At 39.3% G+C, this 19,126-nt stretch overlaps 2 protein-coding genes across 6 annotated transcripts in view; one reads left to right on the forward strand and one right to left on the reverse strand.

Moving 5' to 3' along the window:
• Window positions 1–2,430, forward strand: part of LOC148374739 (myosin-14-like) — a 33,244-nt gene extending 30,814 nt beyond the window's left edge. For both annotated transcript variants that reach the window (XM_088340329.1, XM_088340321.1), the window contains one exon: window positions 794–2,430. In XM_088340329.1, coding sequence (XP_088196455.1) covers window positions 794–1,052 — 259 coding nt within the window. In that variant the 3' untranslated portion in view covers window positions 1,053–2,430. The remainder of the gene's footprint in view (window positions 1–793) is intronic.
• Window positions 2,431–3,369: 939 nt separating this feature from the next.
• LOC148374740 (nuclear distribution protein nudE homolog 1-like) lies at window positions 3,370–17,291 on the reverse strand. Of its 4 annotated transcripts, none has more exons than XM_088355362.1 (9): window positions 16,942–17,291; window positions 13,229–13,331; window positions 13,076–13,120; window positions 12,649–12,802; window positions 9,189–9,337; window positions 7,871–8,007; window positions 5,833–6,012; window positions 4,777–4,865; window positions 3,370–3,800 (listed from the first exon to the last, which is right to left on the reverse strand). In XM_088355362.1, the coding sequence occupies exons 2-9, from the start codon at window positions 13,312–13,314 to the stop codon at window positions 3,678–3,680; spliced, it is 963 nt and encodes a 320-aa protein (XP_088211488.1). In that variant the 5' UTR covers window positions 13,315–13,331; window positions 16,942–17,291; the 3' UTR covers window positions 3,370–3,677. The 4 variants fall into 4 exon arrangements, with proteins under 4 accessions (XP_088211488.1, XP_088211480.1, XP_088211506.1 ...); XM_088355354.1 differs by having other exon boundaries at window positions 13,229–13,383; XM_088355380.1 differs by lacking the exon at window positions 13,076–13,120 and having other exon boundaries at window positions 16,942–17,288.
• Between the last annotated feature and the right edge of the window lie 1,835 nt (window positions 17,292–19,126).

A 19,126-nucleotide genomic window follows, 5' to 3' on the forward strand; every position in this document is an offset into this window, starting at 1 on the left:
GGACAAAATTGGAAATTCTTCACCATATATGTGCTATTATTAATCATTTGAAAAATCGTCGCTGATCACTATTGCGTAATAATGGTTGTTTATTTGCTGATAGCGCCTGAGCCAAGAGAGCGCCGAAGACCCAGATAACGGCGGGAAGAGGGTCCCATCCTATCCACTAGACCACTGGGGATACATTTTTTATTCACAGTACCAGATATGTTCCAGTAGATAATGTTGTTTTACTTTTTCTTAGCTGAAACTAAGCATTGTAAGTGAAAAACGTGTTGAATATGCGGCGTTTATACATTTGAGAACGGCCAGATTACTTCCCACGATGCCATGCTCTTCTTTGAGATGGGTGAATTGGTTTAATGTCCGACAGTACTCTCATGGCCCAGCCCAATAGTATCAACAGTATCGTATAAATATTGTGATGATGGGATCTAATGCTTTTCTATATGTCCTTAGTGTTTAAGATCCAGTGCACTGTACACCATGGATTTGATTCCCCTTGCATTGCTCATTAAGCTGATGTATGCAACTGTGATTAGTGGAATGTAGCACTTTAATGTGTAACCCTAGCTTTAACTGTAATTTTAATTCCATACGCCTTATAGTCCGGTGTACCTTATACATTAAAATCATCTTATTTTTGGAGGGTGCGCCTTACAATGAGGATATGGTTAATTAGTATAACTTTTAGTATAATAACTTGTTAACCTCCTGTTATCTAAGCATCTTACTTGCCCTGCTTCATCATTCAGTGAACTTTTCTTCTTCTCTTCCTATTGGTCTACTTTAGGCGTGGCGGTGAGGCAGGTTTTGGCGGTTCCAGCCCTCGTGGTGGCGCCGGTGCAAGTTTTGGCGGGGGTTCCATGAGGAGCTTAGGGGCGCTAACGGGAGGAAGTGTTGTTCGGAGCAGGAGCACCATTGTGGAAAATTCGGTGGCGATCCCAGAGGACAATGAAGAGGAGAAAGCTCGCTCACCTTCTCCTGCTGGAAGAAGCCTCCCATCTGAGGCGCCTGAAGAGGAGCTCCACGAATGCCCCCAAGATGAGTAACTGCAGCAAGTTGGTGTGCTGCCAGTTAGTTGCTTTTGCGTGCAATTGAACCAGTCACACTCAAAACATGGATAGCAATCGTTCGTACAGTTAGATATTCAGAAACAAAATGTTCTGGCTTTGCAATCAAACTTATTATCTGAATTCAAATGTGGTGACATCAAACTAGATTTTGAAAACAAAATATTTTAATTTAGTTAAAAATGTCACCGACTAAAACAGGGGTCTGAAACCTTTTTGACTCAAAGAGATATAAAAGCAAAATTTTAGAATTTGTTTTGAGAGCCTCACCATTTATTTTAAGACAAAACCAACAAATCCACTCTCCAGACAAAAGCCCATTCCTATGCATATTTTTTCCCCACTGTGTGCCGTTTGAGGATTTGATCAAATCTATGGAAAAATGCTAGAGCATGTGTTGCATTTCAACAAATGTACTACTTACATTTTGTCTCACTCCCTCCAGCTGTTACTTAAGATCGTAGAAGCGCATTTGGCTGTCATCCTTGTCGTAAATAATGGTTTCAAAACAAGATGCGAGCAGACATCGTTTGTGAAAATGTCACAAAATACTGCAAATTAGAAGGATTAGGATGTATTTAGGGAAGTGCCCTATGTGTGCAGAGCTCTGCCCATCCCATCATATTACTATGGGTACTTGGCTGGCGTTTTCAGGTGCTTACAGTTCTGTGGGTTTTCATCATAGTGTCTCATCTGTTAACATACATTATTGATCTTCCGTATGAAAAATTCCTTAAAGACGTGCAGCCAAAACAGGGTCTCTTGGTGTAACAGTTTGAGTGTAAACCCTAGTTGAAACTTTGCCCTATTTATTTTGGATCGAACAAATTGTTTATAGTGTTACTTCAACTTCAAATACATTAAAATTGGAATTTCAGAGATTACTTTAGCCCTTATTTGATCTCAGAGCGAGATGTACTTTTGAAAATAGCCATACGTCAACGACCCCTAGATTTAAGAATTACATATTTGGTCGAAAAAATGAAATATTGGTGGAGCAAAATTGTATGTTTGCTGAACACACAAACATCGTTTTTTTCCCACTTGAATGTTTTTTTTTTTTTTTTTTTTGCATTGGCAAATATAGCATAAGCTACAAAAAAAAAAAAAAAAAGACAAATTCCGAAGTTAATCATTCGATCCAAATACACGAGGGCTTGGAAACACAAGCTATCCGCAGATTGTTAATTTAATCGAAATTGTTCTCTTTTCCCTTCAAGACACTTGACTTTTCTCACGAGTGCAGTTGAACTCACATATTTCTTGACACAAGTCGTGGTGGAATTTGTGCTATTGATAAACACGTTGTTGCACAATGGAATGTTTGGAAATAAACGTTTAAAAGTTTGAATAATCATCTACAGCCTCCTTCTTTTGATTTGGTTTTCCGATGTCATATTCAACAGGCTTAAAGACAGACACTTGGCAATAAATCATGGAAAAATATGAATTCTCTTGCAAATATAAGCAATCAGTGCTGGTGTGGTCAAAGATTCTGTACAACTTTACCCATGTTTGCATTTTAAAACAATATTAATTAAAATTGAATACATGCACTCATAATAGCAGTGCCAAACTTCTATGGTGTTGGAGGAAACAAACCTGGGGGGGATGTGCTTTTTAAAGGACTAGTTAAAGGAAATATTTGAAGATGTACAAGAACCTGAAGGAAAGGAAAATATTTTTCGTGGAAAAACAGTTTATAGTTCTCTTAATGGAATACATTTTTCTTCGGGGAAAAAAAACTATTACATCCTTTTATTCATGTACCTCATGATGAATGAAGCACGCCAACAGTGGCAGGATTCTAAAAATATTCTTTGGTTCTAACATTTTCCTATTTAAAAAAAAAAAAAAAATAAATAAATAATATGACACCATTGTTTATTTTTGTCTCATTCTATTTTCAGTGTAGTTTTCTAAAGAAAAACAAATATTACGACATTTTTGGAAGGGGACAAACAGATCTTGGTAAAACTGCCCGTGATGCAAAAATGTTCCCATTTCCGTTCTTATATGCAATTCACTCTTGGGGAAGGGTTTTCTTAAAAATGTATAGAAAAAGCTATTCATCCATCCATCCATCCATCAATCCATCCATTATCCACGCCGCTTATCCTCTGTAGGGTCGCGTGGGTGCTGGAGCCCATCCCAGCTTTCTTCAGGCAGTGGCCAGCGGACACCCCGAACTGGTTGCCAGCCAGTCGCAGGGCACACAGAGATAGACAATTCACTCGCTCATTCTAGTTCAGTAATTTGCGTTTTGCTGTCGGAAAAAGAAAACATCTTAAAGGTCTTCAGCTTAAGTGTGTCAGCAATTTTATTTTCTTATAACATTTAAAAGACGACATGAGCACTATGTCGCCACTCCTCACAAGATCGTGTAGTAAAGCAGAAAGAAACAAAAAGTCCATGTGTGAAGTGTGAGTGCAGAAGATCCACGAGTGGTTTCTAGGCCACACTAGGAAATTCCCGAGAAGTTTTGAAATAGCTCGCGTTTCACAGTAGCAGTTTGGCCCCGAAGTTCAACCTCTCTTGACCAACTTTTGCAAAAGTTCAAGAGAAAGATCATAAGTGTTGCCCTGGTAGCAAGAGTGAGCATCTTCACCCTTTGTGGTAAAGCTCAATGACGGAAAGTGCGTTGGGGAAATTCCCGTTTGGAAGGCAAAGACCGGATGGCTGCTCGTGGACGTAGTTGCGACATGATGCCAACTTGGACTCCAGGTTCTAACGAGACACAACAACGTTTTTCACAAAACAGTGGAAAAGATTTGGAAACTCTCAGGCAAATGTGGTTTCGGCAACCCAGGGTCTGTGCACCTTTTTCCATTGCCAAATTTAGGCACGTCTTAAAGACTTTCAAACCTCAATTGTCCAATTCTTCCAGTACCATTAAAAAAAGAAAACATCCAGTCTGAATCATATATTTAGCAGAGCCACAAATATATCTGCGATTTACATAGGCAATTTTGAATCTTGAGTGTGCATTTATAAAGACATATTTTTAGATCTTGAGTAAATCGATAATATATTTGTTTTTAAAACCAATCTCTCCACATATAGATACAAATGAAAGTAATGTTTTTAGTTGTGCACGTTTTTCTTAATACAATTTAACACTGGGAAATGGTACCTTTTCACATGGCCCATAATAGATGTCCTTTGTTAATATTTAAACCTTGCACTAATACACATTAGTGCCCAGTTAAGGCGTAACATGTAACAAACAGATAGCAAACAAATCAGTTAAGCTAGTCAACTCAGTGAATTGCCCTTCATATGACTGGAGAGAGCCGACTCCCACTGTGAAGAGTTGGATCTCTGCGTTTTTGTATACATTAAAGCATGCTAAGCGTGGATTTGTTCCACGTTTTTGCTGTTGTTTCTATTTTCCGTCTTTCCAGCCATCGTTCATTAAAACAGCAGCCTCCGAGCATCTTAAGCATTACCCGTAGGGGGCAAGAACGCTTCACATGACTATGCCAAATGATGATCGGTGCCGTTAATTGCGAGGGAAGAAGAAATTCAATGGCAAAGTGACGCCACCAGAGCAGATGTGTTGGCATTATTTTAAGTAGACTTATTGGTTCAGATTGATGATAAAAGTGGAAACAATTTCTAGCATTTACAAGCACTTCACAATATGCGAGCACCCGAAAGAACCTTGTAAGATTTTGGTGTGAGGAATTGCAAATGTTCTTACCCCGACTTTCCTGAGCAGTTCACCGACAATGTTAAGTGCAGAAATCCTGGCAGAGGTCGTCAGAGGACTGCCTGACACACCAACATCAACTGACGAAAGAGCAGACCATCAAAGATATGAGACAATTAATTTTGAAATCAATGGAATTCTGAAACATGATGGTAAATCACTTCACCTTTATAGGTGTACCTCAATAAATGTTACTCGAGGTGAAGCTTAGTGGATAGGCCAAATTATAACATAATAATAGCATGTATAATCCCTAACCGTGTATCTCAACAAGTGGGTCAGGACCCAAAAGTATTATACTCTAACAGTAAACAATGATAGTGCCCTGCAAATGTGAGTTAACAACTACTATTTTACACCACAGAAAAAAAACAGCACCAGTTGGTGGTCCCAGTGGTTGCTGACCACTGATCAACCGGGTTAGTGAGTCTGTAAAACCTTTTGTAATATTCTCCCCTCTGAACTAATATATGATGTGAAAAATCTGCATTGATACATTTTTATTTTTTGAAAAAAAAAAAAAAAAAAAGATCGAGTTTCCGTCTTGTGTCTCTTGTGAGTCATATCATATCGTGAGATTAAAAAGTTGAAGACCTAGGATGACACTAGACATATCTATCGAATCAAACTTATATGTATACTAAATCTATACTACTTTATAAATCCCGATAAGTGAGCGTGAGTTATAGGCTCCAAAATGGCTGAACCTATTTTGGTGAAAATTTACACAGTTGTACTTTTGGCCTACGCCAAGTGTCTTTGGCTAGATTTTCTGTCAAGGCACCTCCAATAAATACCAACAAAATTGATGCACATCTGCTTTTGTGTGGTCTGCTTTTATGGTCTCTAAACAACCGCTACTAGCCAAATTTAGTACTGCAGTTCCCTCCACTCCAAGCAGCCGAATCAAATCTTCTATCGGCCCGGCAATTCCAGGCCATTTTGCGCATTTAGGTCTGAAATCTTTTACAGTAGATTTCAAATTGAGATTTGAACAGCGTTTCATGAACTGAATTCATACGTGTTGTGTGATGCTTTTGGACCAACCTGTGTTTATGGACGGCATTTGTGCGTTGAAGGCGGGCAACATGGGAGACATTTTATCTGGAGGAGTGAGGGGTGGCGTGAGGAGGCCGGCTGGTGCCAAAGTCGAGGATGGAGTCTCTTTGGGGTGGTTGGTCGTGTGAGTCCGCTGCTTCTGCTGCACGGCCAGCTCCTGCCGCAGGTCTGCAACCAGACAGGACAGAATATAAATGGGAGGAAATGATGAGTTGTCTCGCAGCAATCTGAATTTAATACGTGGAATTTTGTCGTATTTCATAATGCCCTTTATAACAAATTGTCTTTATTGACCTTGCTAACAAAGTAGTGAACATCGTTTCCAACAATATTAGACATGGCATTCCAGGATAAACACACAATAAAGACTTAAGAGAAAAATGAGAAAAAACATTTCAGGATGAATAGGCAAAACTATTCACAAGGTAGTGCTTGGAGACGGGCCTAAGTTTTAGGTGAACCAGGGAAAAAAAAGTGCAATGAAAAGGAATGCATCGTAACAATAGTGCAATAACATATTATTGAAAACAGTCATAAATCAGTTAACGTTCCTGTGATGTGCTTCATGATCAGGCTTAGGAGGTCAGGTAATACATGCAACGCTGTTACAAAATCATACCATTTTTTTTTAAACGGTTTTCAGTTTCAGGAGAAAAAAGACGTACAGCTATGTATAGTAAAAATATGGATTACTATGAAGGATTACAATTTTATTTAAATCTATAAATCTTTACAGATACATAACGCGCCGATAAACAAATTGTCTCCATCATAATCTTAATCACTGACACGAGACAGATGAGGTGCGCGCGTAGTACTAGTGTCCGCATGAATTGCAGATTATAGAGATTGCATATTTGTCACCAAGTGTTGCAGGTAAAAGCACTTTTCTTTATGTCTGCATCTTTTTTCTCCTTCAACATAGCATTCATTTTGTTGAAGTGGCCCGTGCCTGCAGTTTTGTCAGGCTGCCTATGTGTGTGCGCTTTGGCAAGCACAGTTGCACACTTGTAGTCAAACTGATGGATGGTTTTCCTTCTGTCTTTTGCAGTTATTGTTGTTCACAGCTAACTATATGATTACTGTGGTGTCATGTTGTGAGAATATTTTACTAGCCTAGTAAATCTGAATTTTGTCAAGGTTTGGCACGCCCACTTTAAACAAGTAAAACTTGAACACAAAACTTTCCAGAGTTTGTAGGAAATTTAGAAAGCAGATTTTAAACAATATTGGGTTCTTAGTGTATACTAAAAGAGCCTATCTTGTCTGCCATGTTTAATAAACTATACTACGTGGTTAAAATAAGAGCACTTTTTTGTAGGACTACAAGCAACTACCTTACCTTGGTTTCCTCCGATTCTTTTTCAATGTTACATTGTTCATCTATCTTAAACTGAATTTTGGAATCTTATTCATATTACCGCATTTTCTGCACTATAGGGCGCACCGGATTAAAAGGCGCACCCCCCAAAAATGGTCTTTTGTCATTTATTTTCTATACATAAGGCGCACCGGACTATAAGGCGCTACAGTAGGAACGTCAACAAAACAGTCAGGTGAGTCAAACTAATTAACCATTTACTATCCCGACGGCGGACTGTAAAGCAAATATGGGTCTCAGACACGTACAAGACACGGTGTTTGTATGATGTCACCAGTCAATGAAATACGCCATGCCACATATCATTGGAAAGCTTAAATTCATGGGATTCAAGATATGCTGACTATTTAAAATATACTCGTCACAGAAAGATCAATATCAGTCTGAAACAAGATACCCGAAAAATATGAAGCCGGGGTGGCTCACCAAAGACGTCGACTTGCAACCATCACCATCGATGACAATACACAACCACGGTCACCTTACATCCGTGAGTGTAGTGATTCCAGCAGTGTAAAATATCGACATAATCTATGACACCCGCGACCCCAAATAGGATAAGCGCCACAGAAATTTTATGTATTGTTGAAAAAGGTGTTATTTGGAGTTCAAGTGTTAATTATGGAATGAGGAAAGCTATGTGACCTCTAGCCTCTTCCTTGAGCCTCTGCACTGACTCCAGTAGATTCTCTTTGTCATCAAGCTCGCTTTCCAAGAAAGCGTTCCTCTCAATGGCCTGGTTCATGCGGAGCTCAAAGTCTTCCAGTGACATATGGGCAGTCCTGAAAAGGTAAAGTTAAAAATTGAATTAGGCGCAAGAAATCCTACAATCTTTTCAGTCACATAGGATATAATGTATTTATTTGAGTGTATCGGGCAATTTTTTTACCCTAAAAAAAATTTTGGATGCATGTTATAAACGACAGCTGTTTTCATAAGCAGTGTGAAACAGGTAAGATCTTAAGCCCAAGCACGGGCCTATAATATCAATCATTACGTTCGGGGTCGGGATTCTCTCTCACTGACTTTTTAAAAATAAATTTCTAATCTGAATCCAATTTATCTAAACTACTTTATAAATCCAGATTTGTGTGTGTGTAGGTATGGTAACAAATTTTCGTGAAAATGAACACAGCTGTACTCGAGTCCTCTGCGGGTGTCTCTAGCTAGGTTTTGTGTCAGGGCACCCCCAATATATACCAACAAAATTAATAAACATCTGTTTTCATGTGGTCTACTTTTGTGGGGTCTCTAACAACCTTTGGTGGCCAAATTGTGTAATGCAGCTGCCAACCACCGACAACTCCGAGCAGCTGAATCAGCCAATCTTCGCTCAGCCTGCCATGAATGCTTGTTTGTTTACAAAAATGTATACTACAGCAATATGTTGATACATAAACAAAAAAAAATCACTCATTTGACTCCCTCATTGGTCTTTCATTTCTCGAAGACGTACTGTTGCTGCGGTTTGTGGCCCAATTTTTAACCAGCCTTAAAATTTGCCCGTCAAGTCCCAAAAAAAAATCAGTCAATGATGGAAAATTGTCGGTTAATGCAACCTTCTGCAGACACAGAAATATAAAAAGATGTTTATACAAGTATTGTTTACTTGGATTTTGTTACAAAATACAGTCTTTAATTTGTTATCATAAATCAATTCTCCTTCCAAGTCCTTACAAAGAAAATGTGAAATTTAGGGTTTGCTTCAGGCTCGGTCCTGCAAATCAAGTCAATTGGTCGGGCTTGGGCTGGGCTGGGCTTTAATACCAGCGGGCCAGGGTCTGGTCGGGGTGTGTATTTTAGGCCCGATTTTACATCTCAGGGGAAAAACAACTTGAGTTTTGAGTTAAAATTGTGTAACATGTTACACAGACGTCATCCAGTGGTTAAAAATCGGGCTCTTGATCTTTGGTCTATTCCGTTTGGACTCCCAAAGGGTTGGAAAGTACCACCCCTTGCTAACCTCTTGGCTCTCTCCAGAACATCGTTGGCCTGCTCCAGTTCCCTGATGTACTTGTGCGAGTGATCTTGGTCGGACGTTGCCTCAGCCAGCTCGCCCTCCAGCTTCCATATCTGATGACACGCCTCAGAGTGCTGCGTGTTGTACTTCTCCTGGAGGGAGGCAGGAAAGAGACAGCTTAAAATCACAATCCTGAGAAAAGCAGCACATATTCAGGGAACAGGCCAGCCCATCAAAAACATCCATCCATCCATTATTTGCACCGTTTATCTTCAGTAGGGTCGGGAGAGAGGTGCTGGAGCCCATCCCCGCTATCTTCGGGCTGTGGGCAGGGGACACATAGAGACAGACAAGTCCCTTGCTCATTCACACCTAGGGACAATTTGGACTGGCCAATCAACCTGACATTCATTACTTTTTTTGGAATGTGGGAGGAAACCGTAGTGCCCGGAGGAAACCCACGCAGCACGGGGAGAGCATGCAAACTCCACACAGGTTTGATCTCATGACCTCAGAACTGTGCAACACACGCGCTAACCACTGCGCCACCATGCTGCCCCCATCAAAAACATGTTACTTGAAAAAAATAAAATAAAAAACAGGTGGTAATTTTTTTTTTCTCCTCGAGCTGTTTTAATCACGCTGACGCAACCCACTTAGGACGCAAATTTCTGAACGACGAGTTATTTAGAATATGACTTAAGAGCTCGAGTCATATGGAAGAACAGACATGGCCAAAGGCATCAACAGCGCCTTCCTTGTTTTCCGCATTTCTTCAATCATTTATGTTTCTGAGGCTGAATGAGCAATCACGCGCGCTCAATTTAAACCTGCAATAAAACTTGCAGTCAATCAGCTGATTGATAAAAATCTAGACTTGGCATGTAACAAATTGGAGATTCGAGTACATGTTCCCCCTTGGGGTCCTCCGCATATGAACCCAGTTGACTTCTACCACATGATAAAATTCATTATACAAGTCAGTATTATGAAACTGCTTCAGGCAGAAGCGAGATAGAAGAATCAATGTTATGCAACAGATGTTATGACTTTATCATTTAGGAGCAAGCCACCAATGCTGGAAAAGTGGACAAGACTTACTGCTCCATTCGGCCCCGGTGCTGTGGAATGCTCTTCCCCCTGAGATTCGATCTGCAACCTCAGTGGAACTGTTTAAATCTAGGCCTAAAACAAACTTCTATTCCATAGCATATGAATGACGTATATTTTTTGTTGACAATATCTGTGTATTGCGAATTGTGTCACTTGTCGCCATTCTGGCCTAAAGCTTGATTGATTTTATCATTGACATTTCATAATTTTGATAATACTTCATATGAGTTAAATCGAAGTTCCATTTTTATTTTCAAGGTTTTCATTTTCCTAATGTTCAGGTTTTTGAGTTTTTCCTTGCCCTCATGTAGGTTTTAGATCAGGGGATGGTGAAATAATAGTCTTTGGTTTGCAATAGTCTTTGATCTGTGCAGCCCTTTGAGAATTTGTGAATAAGGGCTATACAAATAAACATTACTTGACCCGATTGATGCAGCTATACTTGACTTTGAAGTAAGGAAAGGTATTCTAAAATGCGAATTGAATTAGGAAAACCCAGAAGTGGAAAGACAATTTAGGGGGAGTTTAACAAAGAACGAACGTCACGGTTTACCACCACTCAAATTACATATTAGTTGGAGGCTGAAAGAACAGGAAACTTTTCAACAAAGTATTAGCAGAAGACATTTCCATATCATTTATCATGAAGCGTTGTCAATGGAGAAGTTGCATTCCAAGATTAGTCCATGCTTTCAATGATAATGTTCCAAACCAAAGAATACAGAAATGCGTGTGGTTCTTGGAGCGATGTAACGAAAAATGTGTGGAGTGATAAGGCCATGTTCAAATTAAAAGGTTCGATTAACAGACACAATTGCACCCAGACCTGAGAATCCACCATGTTAATGTATGCAGAATTAATAGTTTTAATTTTTCAAGTACTATTTATTTGTTTCTTCAAAGTTAAGTCTGTCGGGCATGTATCAGTTCAATATACTGTATTTTCCGCACTATAAGGCACACCTAAAAAATTTTCAAAAGCTGACCATGCGCCTTATAATATGGTGAGCCTCATCTATAAATCAATATTGAGTTGCAGATCTCGTTATTGCACGATTACGACTGTTACTATACTGTGACAGCCGTTACATTTAATTTAACGTAACGGTATCAGACTGGGGCAGCATGGTGACGCAGTGGTTAGCGCGTGTGCGGCACAGTTCTGAGGTCATAAGATCGAACCTTCCTCTGTGGAGTTTGCATGTTCTCCATGTGCTTGCATGGGTTTCCTCCAGGCACCCCGGTTTCCTCCCACATTCTAAAAACATGCATGTCAGGTTAATTGGCCGGTCCAAATTGTCCCTAGGTGTGAATGAGTGAGTGAGTTGTCGCTGTGTGCCCTGCGACTGGCAGGCAACCAGGGCTCCAGCACCCCCGCGACTCTACTGATGATAAGTGGTGCAGATAATGGATGGATGGCAGGTATCACTGTTTTTACTGAATGGAGGAAATGTTAAACCTTGCTACTGTCACGAAAATACTAATGCTTTAGAGAAATTAATTAAACAGCTGTTTATTCATTTTGCTAGTAAATGGAGTTGTCAGAAAGCTGGTTTGTAATCTATTAATAAAATTCGACTGAACTTCCTGACTGTTTTGTTGATGTTCCCTTTAACGCAGCATCATCTAATGGATGCACAACGTACAGCGACCCCAGGCTCTTTTGTCGCACCTTATAGTCTGGTGCGCCTTTTGCATGTAAAATATATGACAAGACTGTTTTGGGGGGGTGCGCAGCAAAAACAGTATACAGATAATTGTGGCTAAAACAAGAACATATTTTTGGGACACCCTGTATTTATAGCATATGCCTATAAAAATCTATGGAAAAAAAAATGGAAAATTTAATGTGGCCTGTCCTTCCTTCTCTGTAACCATCATTATAAAGCACTCTTACCACCCCGCCACCTCCTTGACCTGTTGCCATATGTAGGCACTACAGGTCCCTTAACATAAGGACAAACAGGCTCAGTGACACTTTCTTCCTCAGGGCCATCACAACCCTAAACAAGCACACAAAACTTTTTCGGGTTGTTGTTGCTAAATAATATTGCAAAAATAAAAGAAAATATAAACCTAGCAACGTTTTAGGGGATTTTTGCTGCTGCTAAATGTTATTGCACTATTATTACGATGCACTGATATAACTTAGGCCAGTCTCTAAGCACATCTTTGTAAATATATTTTTTTGATTATTTATACTGACGGTGTTTTATCTGTATAAAAAGTTTACCCTGTAGTGTCATGTCCAATCTTATTGAATACCATGTTTCACAACACTGATATCAATAACAATAAAGACGATTCTATAGTTTTTTTTACCGTCCTGCTTGACTGATTACATGGGTACCTTATAGTTTTGAAGGTCCGTTCGCAGGCGGTTGTTCGCAGCCAGCAGCTCGCAGTTCCGAGTTTCATAAACTTTCAGCTCTGCTTCCAGCTCAGCCTCATAGTCGCGACTCATTTGCTGGAACTCCTCCAGCTCCAACCGGACCTCCTCTGCACTAAAAACATACAAATCGGGATATCTTCAATCAACTTCCCTCATTAAAATGAGAATTATGTCTCACAAATCGTTTGGGGAAAGCAAAGGTTTGTTTGCATCAAGTACAGTGAAAGGAGACACTAATGCTTATTTTTCTTTGAGTGCCAAAAATTCCCCTTCAATCCTGTGACAACAACCAAGTTATACAAAAACTAATGTAAGCAGACAAGAATTTATTAAACGTGGCGACCAAATCAATTAAACAAGTGTCCCTTATGAGGTCTGAAAATACCTGCAATGTTTGAGGGAACCCACTGAGAAATATTCCTTCATAAACCTGAAAGTAAAATCAACTAATATTTGATATTTGAAATAACACTGGGAAATATTTCCTTGACAATGTCAACATCGCTAAGGAAAAGGGCTTTCAACATTAAAAACAAACCAGTGCTGGTGCTTAGCAGCCTGCTCCTGCCAGTAGTGCACTTCCTCCTTCAAGGATCCAAAGTTAGGCGTGTTGAAATCCTCCATCTCTGTCCCCAGCCTGTCTGAGAGAAACCACACAGATCGGTTGGTCTGGGGCTGTCAAACACGCTGCACCTGAAAGAACATGGATTTATTAGCGTTGGATTTCAATATAAATTACCAAAACAATTCAGATCATATCAAATGTAGTTAAACAGATGACCCATCAAGATTTCTTGACCACATTTACAACAAAAAATAGGTGAGGTGCATTTAGGTGTAAAACTACATTAATTGGGCAGTGCTTTTCAACCAGTATGCCAGGACACACAATGGCCAAGTACATACTACAGAGCTTAATACTCTATCCCCAATTTTTTGGGTGAAATCAGATTCACATTTCCATCTAAACGAGACTTGTATACCACTCCATCCCTTGTGGAGGACGCCAAGTGTCCCGCATGCACAGAAGAGGACATGAGATGTCACACGCAATGTGCTCATATTTGCGGAAGTACTCATGGATGTCAATGGCGGAGTGTTGCCAAGTCATGTTTATTTGTGTAGCCCTAAATCACAAGAAGGGCTGTACAGACTACAATTACAACCCCCTCTCCAAATATTAATGAATCCAAAACCTCGCTTTCCCCTATTGAATGCTCTCCGTGTGCTTTGAAAGTAAATATTGCCATTTACCACTAGAGGATACTAACACTAAGAATTAACGCTACTGATTATTTACATCAGTAACATCGATCGACATGTTGTGAATCCATTTGTATGCAATACAATGTTGGCTGGACTTATATATTTAATAGATTATGAATGATGTTGACCTCAGGCAGCTCACAATCGGACACTCCGTTATTACCTATATTTCATGTGGATGATTGTCTGTTGATGCCCTTGCATCATCCATTGCAGCCCGGTCATTCTGGAAAGGGGCTTACCTCATTTGTGGCCCGTTGGCTAGGTTTCTCCATTTCCTAATGCTGAGGTTTTTGAGTTTTTCCCCCACCTTCATGTTGGTTTTAGATCAGGGAATGGTGTAATAGTAGTCTGTACAGCCCTTTAAGGCTTCCTGTAATTTAAGGCTATACAAATAAACAAGACTTGATATATACTGGTAGCGCACCAGGACCATACTCCATTTTCTTAGATGAATTATCTGAACTGTCGTCTGACCTAGTAACCTATGCAGACAAAATAATAATTATGGGGGACTTTAACATTCATATGAACTCCCCACTCAGTTTACTTACGTTTGCGTCTCGGTCTCTAATTGATAAATTTGGTTTTAATCAACTGATTGATTTGCCGACTCATAAAGATGGAAACACGCTAGACTTGGTTCTGACTCGAGGAGTTTCAACTTCAAACGTGATGGTGTTACCGTGTACTACCGTTATTTCTGATCAGTATTTAGTTACATTTGAGGTGCTGGCCAAATGTTGTATTAAAAAACTGAAGGCTTTAGCGGACAGAATATAAGCACTGGCATAGTTTCTGAGCTCTCTGATCTTCTTTCGGGAATAGTTGCGTCGTTTTCTTTATATAAAGGGTCTATTCATTCACTCATGAATAAGTTTAATGCTACCCTGCCTAGAGTCCTGGATTCAGTAGCGCCCATACGGCTTAAATCACAACCTAAAAGACGCACGCCTTGGTTTAGACTAATGAAACCAGATCGCTTAAAACAAGAATGCAGGTAATCTGAAAGAAAATGGCGCGCTACCAAGCTTGAGGTTTTCGGTCAAACCTGGTGTGACAGCTTGTTAAAGTATAAAGCAGCTCTTGCTTCTGCAAAATCAGCTTATATTTTGAAGGTGATTGCGGCACAAAAGAATAACCCCAAAATCCTTTTCGACACTGTAGCATCGCTAACGAGGCAACAGATAGTTCTACCCATTCAGCCCATGACTTTATGGTCTTCTTTAATAAGAAGATTCAACGCATACGGGAAGAAATTTCTAAAGACGGTGTTAATACATCACATATCAAAGGGCTTAAATCTATAGATGCGCGACATGGTGGCTGTCCAGGAAATTTTTCCCGATTTAGTGATCCGTCACTCGATAATCTTAAATAGGTGGTGAATACGGCCAAACCGACCCTCTCAGATAGGACACACTGTGTTAAATATGATGAAATGACATCTGAGCCCTTTAGTGTTACCTGTGGTGTTCCACAGGGTTCAGTACTTGGCCCCCTTCTTTTCAGCATTTACATGCTTCCATTAGATGATATTATTCGCAAGTATAATATCAGTTTCCATTGCTACCCAGATGACACTCGACAGACAGAGACAGAGACAGAGACACACAGAGACAGACAGAGACACAGACACAGACACAGAGACACACAGACAGAGACAGACACAGATAATATGTGTTGATAATATGTGTATTATTTGCCCTCATGTAGGTTTAGATGAGGGGGATGGTGTCATAATAGTCGTAGTTTGCGATAGTCTTTGATCTGTGCAGCCCTTTGAGACTCTTTGTGAATAAGGGCTATACTGGTAGTTAACTCTACTTCATCAAAAGTATTCATGCACTACTAGCGCTCCAATGAGTTAAAATTGTTTCCGCATTTCTGTGAATCAAAGCAGTCCATGTGCTGGTATGCTCTTTGTCATCACAGGCATGAAAACTTTGGGAGACCCCTTGGCTTAGCCGCATTAGGCTACAGTAATCTTGCGATACTAGTGACTTGATTAAATTTTACTAGTCGACATTTAGCTTTTGAAATGTGTGTTTCTCAACTGGTGGGTCGGGACCCAAAAGAAGAGAGTCGCGGTTTCAGTGGATCGCGCTCCTTTGCCCAGGAAAAATAATGCTAAGAAGAAACGGAGGGTCAATTACACTCCTTAACTGTAAATGGCGACAATGCCCTGCTCGATCTCTTCTTCCTGTTCAGTAAATTGGCACTGTCCCAATTGTGTTTGAGGCACTACATCTCATTTCATTGTGATTTGGTTTGTTTTATTTCCCCTTTCTGCCCATAATTATGGGTGCAAAGAAAGTTAATGATAGAGGAAGGAAATGTGGTAAAGGTTGACAACAACAATCGACTTGAAGGACATTTTTGCGAGATGTGAAATTATTGTACAAACGTCTGCCATTGAGGCACTGATTAAAGGTACAGTAAATGGTTTAAAATGTGCATTTCTAGATTTTTTTAACAAGTACATAAGCAACGGGGGCTTGTATGCCAGTATGTACGGTATTTGAAGTTGTTTTGATGGTCATTTTGTTTATGGGCAAAAGGGTATATATATTCTATCTCTGCTCTAAAACTGCACATTACTTTCTTTCGATTAATTTGAAAAGTGGCCATTTTTTTCTTGATTTGGGCCGAGACTGTTATTTTGGGAGGAATAGCGGGCCCTGAAGTCAGACAAGTTGAGAACCACTGCTTTAAAGGACACATATCCTCTGATTTTATGCCCTTTCTTAAAAAAAACATACTGTTTATTAAAAATGTAGCTTACACATCGGTTATTCAAAATACTTTATCATTAAATAAATGAATCTTGCAGGGTTTGTCACTGTTCTCACTTGAAAATACTGTTAAAAAATGAAAGTTTTCGTGTAAAGCTGAAAGAAGTTTATCCAAATCAGAAGCAGCGAGCGCATGCCCAAATAGCGGTTCTTGCAATGCATGCAGGAGAAAAATACCGAATCAACTTACTTGTTGGAGGGGGGTCAAGCAGCTCAAACTTGCAATCCAAAAGACAAAACTCTCAATGGAACCTCTTCTCGGCTTTTAAATGCAAATGTGTTAACTGGCCGTGTTAAAGAGAATTAACCCTTTAGACCACAACTGATATCAACAAGCTGCAACTTGTCGGGGAACAAAATTTGAAAGGCGGTGAAACACGCCAAACAAACAAAATGTCGTGGGAGTTTTTTTTTTTGTAGAAACGATCTGCAGAAACACTCTCTTGAAATGGTGAATTGAAAGTAAACTCAAGTTACGAGCACCGGAGAGCGACGACTCGAAACAATAAAAGCTGCTTTTTATAGCGAGTGGATGATTGAACCAATCACAAGTTAGACAGCTCTCGTTTCCGTTTCCCACTAGTGGTTGACGCTGTCTATCAAAATAATTAGACACGGCTTTTGGGAAAGCACCCAATCACGTGAAGGGGTACCAGAATGGATGTACAGTGGGACCACGCTACTCCGCGGTTCCACGTTCGCGGGTTCAGAGCTTCGCGGGTCTAAAAAATAATAATAATTAAAAATAAAATTTAAAAAATCTTTTTTTTTTTTTTTTTTTCAAGCATTTTTGAAGGGGCGTCGCTACTTCGCAGATTTTCACTTTTCGCGGGTGGTTTTGATCCCCATTAACCGGGTCTAAAAATAATAACAATACAATTAAATAAAATGCCTTTTTATTTTATTTATTTATTTTTAATCATTTTTGGTTTAGGTCCCCATCAACCATGTATGAAAAAAATAATAACAAAATAAAATAATTAAAAAATAAAATAAAATAAAATAAATAAATACAAATATATATATATATATATATATATGTAACGGGTGTAATAATAACTTTTATTTTATTGAAATTCCTGCTAAAATATGTGTATAGTTTTTGGTAAATGTCCTGCAATGCTGAGTCCAACAGTGCCATCTGCTGGTATGGGGTGGGGTTTGGTTTTGGCTTCTAACATGTGACCAGGAGGCGGGGTTTTGTCAGTTTAACCAGAGTACTACAAAGGTAAGACATATCTTTTGGTGCTCCACAAAATAAGTTAATTTTAAACTTTATAACCCCAGCTGACAAATCTCTCACCATGCATAGTAATGTGATTGATATTGTCAAGCTGTTTAGGTTTATTTTCGTTTTGTTTCTGTTTTACTAAATCTTAATTCCCCTTGTAGAGATCAAAGAGATCAGACTCAGCAGAAAAAGCTAATGTTGTGACTCATCCATTTGCAGGTAAATTGTACCCATTTTTATACTCATTATTGTTTTTATTCCTATTTTTCATATACATTAAAAAAAAGGATGATGTTGGTTAAAATTCAGAGTAAAGAAAAACATGTTGAATTCATTGTAAACGTTAAAAATCCACTATACGATCTCTTGTTAAAATGCAAAGATTTATAAATGTATTGTGATATTCTAAAATGTATTTTCTGTAAAGTGAAAAGACAGCTCTTTGATATGCTTTGTTGTCAGTTTAACCAGAGTACTACAAAGAGATCAAAGAGATCAGACTCAGCAGAAAAAGCTAATGTTGTGACTCATCCATTTGCAGAAACTGTAATAATAAAAACCTCATCATCCAGTCCAGCGTGAATGTGGATCTTTGGTGGGACACGTACACCGCGGTTACATTGGTGCCGAGACCCGTGACTTCTATCAAACTCTCCGAACCGAGGACTGTCCTACCTGCCACATTGTTTCATGATGCCATCAGCTCACAGTATTTAAAATTGCTATACAGTGACGTGTTACGCAGGCTCCTGATTTATTTTGTGATTTTGACTCATTTACATATTTGAAACATGTTTAATCAGAGCACGAGTGACATTTCTGAGGGTGTAGCTGATCAGATGACAAATGTTATTCAGGAGATAGGACATACATTGGCTGATAGCATTTTCTCACGTATACAGTCACACAATACAGTAGCTCCTAGCGCTGCTGCCACACAAGATGTAGCAAACACATTGAGTAAGCCAGGTTATGTGTCAGATGTAACACAGGTTCAGGTGGTTACACAGAGAAAGGTTAAAGAACCACCATCATTTAATGGGGATGGCTCAGACTCAATAAAATTACATGAGTGGGAAGATCTAATGAAGACATTTATTAAGAAGAGTAATGTGAGACTTGAAGAACAAGCAGAGGAAATCCA

Source organism: Urocampus carinirostris, chromosome 1, assembly GCF_059441175.1.
Source record: "Urocampus carinirostris isolate Australia breed hairy pipefish chromosome 1, RoL_Ucar_1.0, whole genome shotgun sequence".
In the NCBI taxonomy this organism is placed as follows: Eukaryota; Metazoa; Chordata; class Actinopteri; order Syngnathiformes; family Syngnathidae; genus Urocampus; species Urocampus carinirostris.